Source organism: Bison bison, unplaced genomic scaffold (genome assembly GCF_000754665.1).
Source record: "Bison bison bison isolate TAMUID 2011002044 unplaced genomic scaffold, Bison_UMD1.0 scf7180017864451, whole genome shotgun sequence".
Lineage (NCBI taxonomy): Eukaryota > Metazoa > Chordata > Mammalia > Artiodactyla > Bovidae > Bison > Bison bison.
Window position 1 is genome coordinate 1,982,011 of NW_011495013.1, and position 8,532 is coordinate 1,990,542.

The following is an 8,532-nucleotide window of genomic DNA, read 5'->3' on the forward strand; positions in this document are numbered from 1 at the left end:
TACGAACAAAGCTAGCGGAGGTGATGGAATTCCAGTTGAGCTATTTCAAATCCTGAAAGATGACGCTGTGAAAGTGCTGCACTCAACATGCTAGCAAATTTGGAAAACTCAGCAGTGAGCACAGGACTGGAAAAGGTCAGTTTTCATTCCAATCCCAAAGAAAGGCAATGCCAAAGAATGCTCAAACTACCGCACAATTGCACTCATCTCACACACTAGTAAAGTAATGCTCAAAATTCTCCAAGCCAGGCTTCAGCAATACGTGAACCGTGACTTTCCAGATAGATGTTCAAGCTGGTTTTAGAAAAGGGAGAGGAACCAGAGATCAAATTGCCAACAGCCGCTGAATCATCAAAAAAGCAAGTGAGTTCCAGAAAAACATCTATTTCTGCTTTATTGACTATGTCAAAGCCTTTGACTGTGTGGATCACAATAAACTGTGGAAAATTCTGAAAGAGATGGGAGTACCAGACCACCTGATCTGCCTCTTGAGAAACCTATATGCAGGTCAGGAAGCAACAGTTAGAACTGGACATGGAACAATAGACTGGTTCCAAATAGGAAAAGGAGTACGTCAAGGCTGTATATTGTCACCCTGCTTATTTAACTTATATGCAGAGTACATCATGAGAAAGGCTGGGCTGGATGAAGCACAAGCTGGAATCAAGATGGCCGGGAGAAATATCAATAACCTCAGATATGCAGATGACACCACCCTTGTCAGAAAGTGAACTAAAGAGCCTCTTGATGAAAGTGAAAGAGGAGAGTGAAAAAGCTGGCTTAAAGCTCAACATTCAGAAAACTAAGATCATGGCATCCGTTCCCATCACTTCATGGCAAATAGATGGGGAAACAGTGGAAACAGTGGCAGACTTTATTTTTTGGGGCTCCAAAATCACTGCCGATGGTGATTGCAGCCATGAAATTAAAAGACGCTTACTCCTTGGAAGGAAAGTTATGACCAACCTAGACAGCATATTCAAAAGCAGAGACATTACTTTGCCAACAAAGGTCCATCTAGTCAAGGCTATGGTTTTTCCAGTGGTCATGTATGGATGTGAGAGTTGGACTGTGAAGAAAGCTGAGCGCTGAAGAGTTGATGCTTTTGAACTGTGGTGTTGGTAGAAGCCTCTTGAGAGTCCCTTGGACTGCAAGGAGATCCAACCAGTCTGTCCTAAAGATCAGTTCTGGGTGTTCATTGGAAGGACTGATGCTGAAGCTGAAACTCCCAATACTTAGGCCACCTGATGCCAAGAGCTGACTCATTTGAAAAGACCCTGATCTGATGCTGGGAAAGATTGAGGGCAGGAGAAGGAGAGGACAGAGGATGAGACGGCTGGATGGCCATCACTGACTCGATGGACGTGAGTCTGAGTCAACTCCGGGAGTTGCCAATGGACAGGGAGGCCTGGCGTGCTGCGGTTCATGGGGTTGCAAAGAGTTGGACACGACTGAGTGACTGAACTGATGTAGTATGTAGTTTCCTCCTTTTTGGTAACTGAACACCACTCTGTTTTGTAGATATACCACATTTTATTTGTCCATTCATCACCTGATGAATGTAAATTGATTTCACTTTTTGGTATTGTAAGTAAAGCTCTTATGAATATTTATGTACAAGTTTTTGTTTAGACATATTTTTTCAGTTCTCTTGGGTATATACCCACTAGTGGAATTGATGGGTCAAACGACATTGAGCTTTTTAAGGAACTGCCAAATTGTTTTTCAAAGTGACTTACACCATTTACATTCTTACCAGCAGTGTATGAGTATTTCATCTTTCCATATTCTGATACGTTATCACATTACCTTTTTCATTGCTATTTCACTGTGGTTTAATTTGCATTTTCCTAATGACAAGTGGTGTTAAGCACCTTTTCACGTGCTTATCGGCCATTTGTATATATCTTCATTGGAGATATGTATATTTAGAACCCTTGCCCACTTTTAAATAGGTTATTTGTGCTTTAATTAATTAGGTTGTATTATTGTGTTGTAAAAGATCTATATATTCTGGCTACAAGTCTTTTATCAGATATATAATTTGTTAAGTATTTCCTCTATTCTATGGGCTTTTTGTTCTTTATGTTGCTTTTGGAAATGTAAAAGTTTTAACTTTGATGAAGTACAATTTATCTTTTTTTATCAGTTATACTTTCTGGTGTCGTATTGAGGAAAACTATTGCTTAACCCAAGATTTATTCCTGTTTTCTCCCAAGAGTTTTGTAGTTTTAGCTCTTCCATTTATTTTGAATTACCTTTTGCACATGGTATAAAAGTAGGGGTCCAACTTCATTCTTTTGGATGTGGATATCCTATTGACTCAGGATAATCTGTCATAAAGGCTATTCTTTCCTTATTATCTTAGCACCCTTGTTAAAAATCAACTGACCACAAATGTAAACATTGTTTGCATTTCCATAAGAACTTTAGGATAAAGTGGTCAATTTCTGCAGAGGTCACCTGAAATTTGGTTAGGAACTACAATGGATTCGTAGATCAATCTGGGAAGTACTGCCATCTTAACAATATTGATTCCTCCACTTTACTATCATGCAGTATCTTCCCAGTTATTCAGAACTTCTAAAATTTCTTCCACTAATGTACTGTAGTTTGCAGAGTACAAGTCTGGCACTTATTTTTAAAAATTCATTCCTAAGGGTTTGTTTCTGATATGATTGAAAATAAAATTGTTTTTTAAATTTCAGAGTGTTGCTAGTGCATAGAAGAGTTGATTTTCATATACTGATCTTGTTTCCTGCAACCTTGCTGAATTTGTTCCTAACATTTGTTTGATTTGTAGCTTTTACTGTGTGACCTGCTACAAAATATTAAAAACGAAAGTGACTTAATAATCCTGTTTCAATGCTTTAGAATAGCAAAATAATTTAAATTTCATTTTAATTTATATTCCAATTCAAACTCAAATTATTTGGACTAAATTGCTTTTCCATCCAAAACTGCTGTTTAGGACACTCACCTTGTAGTGCAAAAATAAAACGTTTTCCCTAAATGAAAAAATGTATTAGTTTTTACTTGGTCTAACTTATGAATGATACATTCAGTCTCATTGTTCAATAGTATTTGGTATTTTAGATTCATTTTATGTAGTAACTAGTGGGAAGCCACCATGCCATCTTATTTAGCCATAGCTACTTTGCTTTTGTAATGAGGTCACTGTTCATAAACAATCAACATCTTTTCACTGTTAAAAGGTCAAGAGAAGAAACTGTAGCATTCGTCCTCTCCCTGAGCAATGGAACTATAGAAGCATGTATGTTTAAAGTGTGACTGCAGAAAATGCTGGACAGAAATTTTGGATCACATGTCACTTTCACTTCATCACTGGTTGTCTCCTTCATTCACTAGATCAAATGGATTTTTTGGATGAGTTCTGGTCAGTTCCCGGACATAACTATCTTTTATATGGGTATTAAGCATGTAACATTTTCTTGGCATTCTGAGTCATGCAGAAAAGCCCTAGTGTCAAGGCAAAAAAAAAAGTTTTGTTAAAGAAAAAAACACCCAGAAAAGCGTCTTGAATAAATTTGAGAAAGATGCAAAAAGCAAGTTAAAACACTTAACATAAACTTGACATTTATTGTGCAACTTTATCTCCAACAGAACAAGTGGCATTCTAGAGGTATATGAAGTAATAAAATCAATACTCCAGTTAGAACACCTGAAATAACTGGCTCTAGTAACAAATGTTGCTTATAATTAAAAATATTGAATGTTTAAAAAACTCTTATAACATTTTAAGTTCCTAAAAGAAATGTGCCTAACACTTAAAAAACAACTTACTCTTCTATATAAATTGTTCACAAAAAATCTTGCTATCCTGTATTACACTATGCATTTATAGCTTTATTAACATATCTCTAGTGGGTATTAACTCTACACAGTACAGTCAAATAGAAATTATTAATAAAGAATCAACAAGACTTCAACAATAAAAATATCAGGATCAATGGATTTGTCACAGTTTCTGCACGTGTTCTTCATAGAAAATAGAGTAAAGGCAAGTTGGCCCCAGTGTCAGGCTGCTACACGAGTTCCAGGGAGGAGACACACACAAAGGCAATGCCTACATGGGGCAGGGTCGGACTGGAGCAGCGACCTTCAGGGTTTCAGGACCCCTCTCACGGCCTGGCATGCCCTGTTCCCTAGAAACAAAGCCAGGCACTGATGGCCGAGGCAAGCTCTTGAAACTTCAAACACAGCCAGAGGTGTTAAAGCCACAACTAAAGGAAAGGATCAACAGATTACTGTATTTTCCTACAAAACCTTCACGACAATTCTCACAGTGACATCATGGTTAGAACCCTCTCTTCCAAACCAGACTCATCAAATCTAAGGCTACGAATACAACTGATGTGAAAAGTGAATGAATGCTGGCTAATGATGTCCAGTGCCACGTCTAACATCTATCTGTTCCCAAAGAACATCACTTCACTGAGTTCAAAGTTTTGCTTTTATATCCCTGCATTTTTGTACTGGGAACCCTATGATGGAAATGTGAACAAATTAGTCATTTTATTCACTACTTCGATTAAACAACAAATCTATCCCCAAAGTGTTGATGGGTTTTGAGAACGGGAGAAAACTGGAACTATTGGAGAAAACTGAACGAGTCATTCCACTTTCTAAACCCAAAGATTTCCCCTTACTAGCTGAGTAATAATAAGCTCAATAAAATGGGATAACAATAACAGCCTAGGGAGTGCTTCTGAGGATTAAAATGAGAGGAGGCATAAAGTGCTTAGCAAAACACCTGCACACAGGACTCTGAACTATAAGCTATAGCTTTGTCAGTGGTTCTGAATGGGTCTGAAGAGTTTCCAATGCAGGCAAGACCCATCAGGCTACTTGTACTGGGCCAATTCTGACAATGAACATGCTTTTGAGTAAGTCATCTTAGCAGATGTATTTTTTATTGTAATTTGGGGAACTGTGATTCAGTGAAAGCCTAGTGCTTCTATTAGCCAGTTTTGGACAGTCATGAGGAAATTTAATCTGGTGCTTTTACCACAAAGATACGGTAATTCAGTGCTATCAATAAGCCGTACTGACCGAGCTGGTCGTTAAGATGACTGAAGTCCTCTGAGTGTTCTCTGCAACTGAATACACCATGGAGGGTGAAAGTGGTCTCTAACAGGTAAATATACTCTTTATAGTTTTGAATTTTAATTAGGAGGCAAGTACTGGTGAGTTATTACTTGTGCACTTCATGTTGTCCAGCATTAATTCTCCACTGTCTAACCACTGGCTGATAATTCAAGTAACTGCAGAGGGCCCTCAACTGGGTGGCATTTTCCACATTATTTCAAGTGAAGTGGTTATTTTTATCCAGTACTTACATGACTGAAAGAAGCCATCACTATGTTTACAAAAATATATCATAATGATACATACTGCTGTTTAGAGACATTTCCACTAGCGTTCTGACTCAAGCATCCTATTTGACATGTTTTGCCAAGCAGTTTTGGCAAGTGTCACCACATTAAACACACACCAGCAAGACTTGCACCATATGTTGAAAATCACTATTACGTTTTAAAAATTGGTATATAAGAGCTGTCAAAAATTAGCGTCTGTATGGTGAGATGACATAGCATTGAGTGAGAAAAGTTTAAATCTTTTCTAAAAATGAAGCTATCCAAGAATGAGACTTTTTTAAAATGAATGAAATCTAAGAAAAACTAAGGAGGTGGTCTGTGGGCATCAGGTCAGGTTCTAGAGTTCATGTTGAGTGACAGAATTCAAATGAGGGCAATATTCACTTGTTTTTCTGAAAACAGTGCATGCTTCCTACTTGATACTCCATTTGTTTTCTGAGAGCATCAGGAGGTCAAGCCATTCAAAGCGGCAGGAAGATGCAGACATCATGAACTTGCAGATTCCCCAGTTTGTACTGTTGTCTAGATTTTGGGGAAAAAATCTGCTATTATAAGAATTTACTGGACGTAATCATCCTATTGCTATCTGACACATGGGGAAGCTGGATCAAATAATATACTAATATATCACCTTATAATTCTGATGAAGGTCAATGAGTTTATGACTGACAGAAGACTACACAGTCAATGTTTGTGACTAACGAAGGGCTAAGAAAGATCCAGAATATAAAATCACCCACTTGCTCTACGGCTGTGAAGCAGCCACATATATAACATCTCTCAATTTCCCTATCAAAAGAGATGATGACTTTTTTTTTTTTTAACAAATGCTCTAACGTTATCCTCTCCATTCCCAGTGAAGCCTAAAAAGCAGCAGCCTTTAATAAAAGCTGCCCATTTAGCCCTAAGCTTTACAAAGAATGCAGTTATCTGGATTAGGGTGATAAAGGAAGCCTCCCCTCCTACCCACACCTGAAGCAGAAACAGATTCTATCATCTCTAGAGCATCTGCTGACACGAAATGGTTCCAAAGACATTACTACAAACTTGAGCTCAACAAATTAAACTGGGTAAAGTAGTGGGAAAATTCAGGGGAATACTGGAGGGAAGCAAGTACAACAACTGGGGTGAAACATTTCCATTGGTGACAAAGAGAAACAAGATTTATGCAAATTCTAAAGATCAACTCAGCACAAAAAGACCCTCAAATTTCAGAGACATTACAAACACGCCCGTTGCATAGTTGTCAGAATGGCCTTGAAACTGTGCGTGTACAATTCCAGAACAAATTCAGTGAACACCATCGGCCTCACCATTTGTTTGGTCCTCAGCGCACCAAACGACTAGCTGATTGAAACTCTCATTGTGCAGCCCATCACTTTGGCATTGTGTCAACAGAGCCTGATTTAAGGCTGTGGAAATTGTGCATCTATGAACCTACAAAGTTGAGCATTTGAAAATGGTTTTGGATCTTTGGATGTTTCTTGACTAACACAGTGAAAACTTTTACTGTTCGTCAACTCCAGAGATCATATAGTGCCTTCCTTATCAACACAGTAGAAATTTTATTTTTTGGTAAAAAGTAACAGAGAGAAACAGCTAGCTTCCAACTCATCATTGTCTAGAGGTGACCTCTGATCTCTGGTTTCTGTTTTAGTAACAGGTTCTTGTCAATGCAGACACAACATACAATGTCACCTATCCTATGTCTTTGCTGAGAAGTATAAATTCAAGTCTTTGGAAAACATAAAGACAACTTATCTGAACTAAAATGAGAATGCCTGTTCCGTGTCCCTCAGGACAATGCTGCGTCTCCAGCTTCTCCCATGAGCACCACACCAACCTCCATGGGGACCAGCCCTGCTCACGAAGCAGAGCTTACCTGAAGGCATCAGACAGGTGAACAAGAACTCACCTATCTTTTTTCACCCTCACCATCTAACTGAAATCAACTGTAGTTTTTTCTTTGTATAATATAGTATTCTGAAAACCTCTGCAGGCTCCATACACTTTCCAAACTTGTATTGGGAGCTGTTTGGCAGTAGGTCAAGAGAGTTAAGGTTTAGGATGTGTAAAGTCTGACAGAGTGACATGCTTTGGATTCTAAAGTGATGGTAACAGAACATTCACCATTGGAACTCGAGAGGACTGGCTGCTCGTGTGGAAAGATTTTGTCCACTAATCACCAGATCCATCCTGGGAATTTTTATTGAAGACTTCATCCTGGGAAGGCTGGTGATCGATCCCTTCATAAAAGGAACCTCCGTTGTGCAGGAAAGTGCCCACGGCTCGCCCCTGCCGGGCGTGACCCACAGCATCGCTGAACACTTTGTTTATCTGCTCCTCTGAGGGCATCCACCAGTCGGGGTTGGAGGTACAGTGCATCCTAATGAATTCTGTGGGAATATACACAACAGTAAAAAAGAAAAAAAAAGAGAGAGAGAAACAGCTGGTTTTTGCAGTGGATGACAAGAAGGATGCTTAAACTTTAACAGCAGCTCTATAAGGAAAGCTTTATGGGACATCAGATGTAGTGCCATGATGACGTCACTTATTAGACTTTAAAACTTACACCATCTACATTTTCTACTCACGTGCAAAAATAAAAATTATGTGAGTGATCCCTCTAAGACACATTTGCTATGAATGGTAAATCTGATTTGTGAAGCATGGTCTGCACCATGCTAGGTTCAAACCCTGTTGTTACATGCCCACATTTTTAACTCTTTCCAGAAGCACAGCAAGTATTATTAGTATGGTATTCTTTAACCAGCTACTAATTTGTAGATTAAGTGCAAGAAAATAAAATCTCAGTAAGAACCTGCATGAGTTTTGGTTCAGAAGAGATTTCCACATTATTACAGGCTGTATTTATGTCTCTAATTATGATATCTATACATGTACTGACAAATATTTTTTAGATGAGTTTTCCTCTAAATATTTAATTTCACCAGATACAATTAGGAAGAGATAAGTGTATAAAGAGTAGCTAAGACTCCAATAAAACAATCTTGGCCTCCCTCCAGCTGAGTTCAGATCAACCTATCCTGTTTTCTCAGTCAGGGGACATGCAGAGTTCCCATACAGCTGTTTCATTAATAACATGGGCATCTGAAAGCTGAACTGAGCACTC

The 8,532-nt window shown here is 38.5% G+C and overlaps 1 protein-coding gene across 1 annotated transcript in view; it reads right to left on the reverse strand.

Moving 5' to 3' along the window:
- Positions 1 to 7,577: 7,577 nt before the first annotated feature.
- Positions 7,578 to 8,532, reverse strand: part of BEND4 (BEN domain containing 4) — a 22,368-nt gene continuing 21,413 nt past the window's right edge. Inside the window, exon 5 of the mRNA XM_010858918.1 lies at positions 7,578 to 7,795. Coding sequence (XP_010857220.1) covers positions 7,578 to 7,795 — 218 coding nt within the window. The remainder of the gene's footprint in view (positions 7,796 to 8,532) is intronic.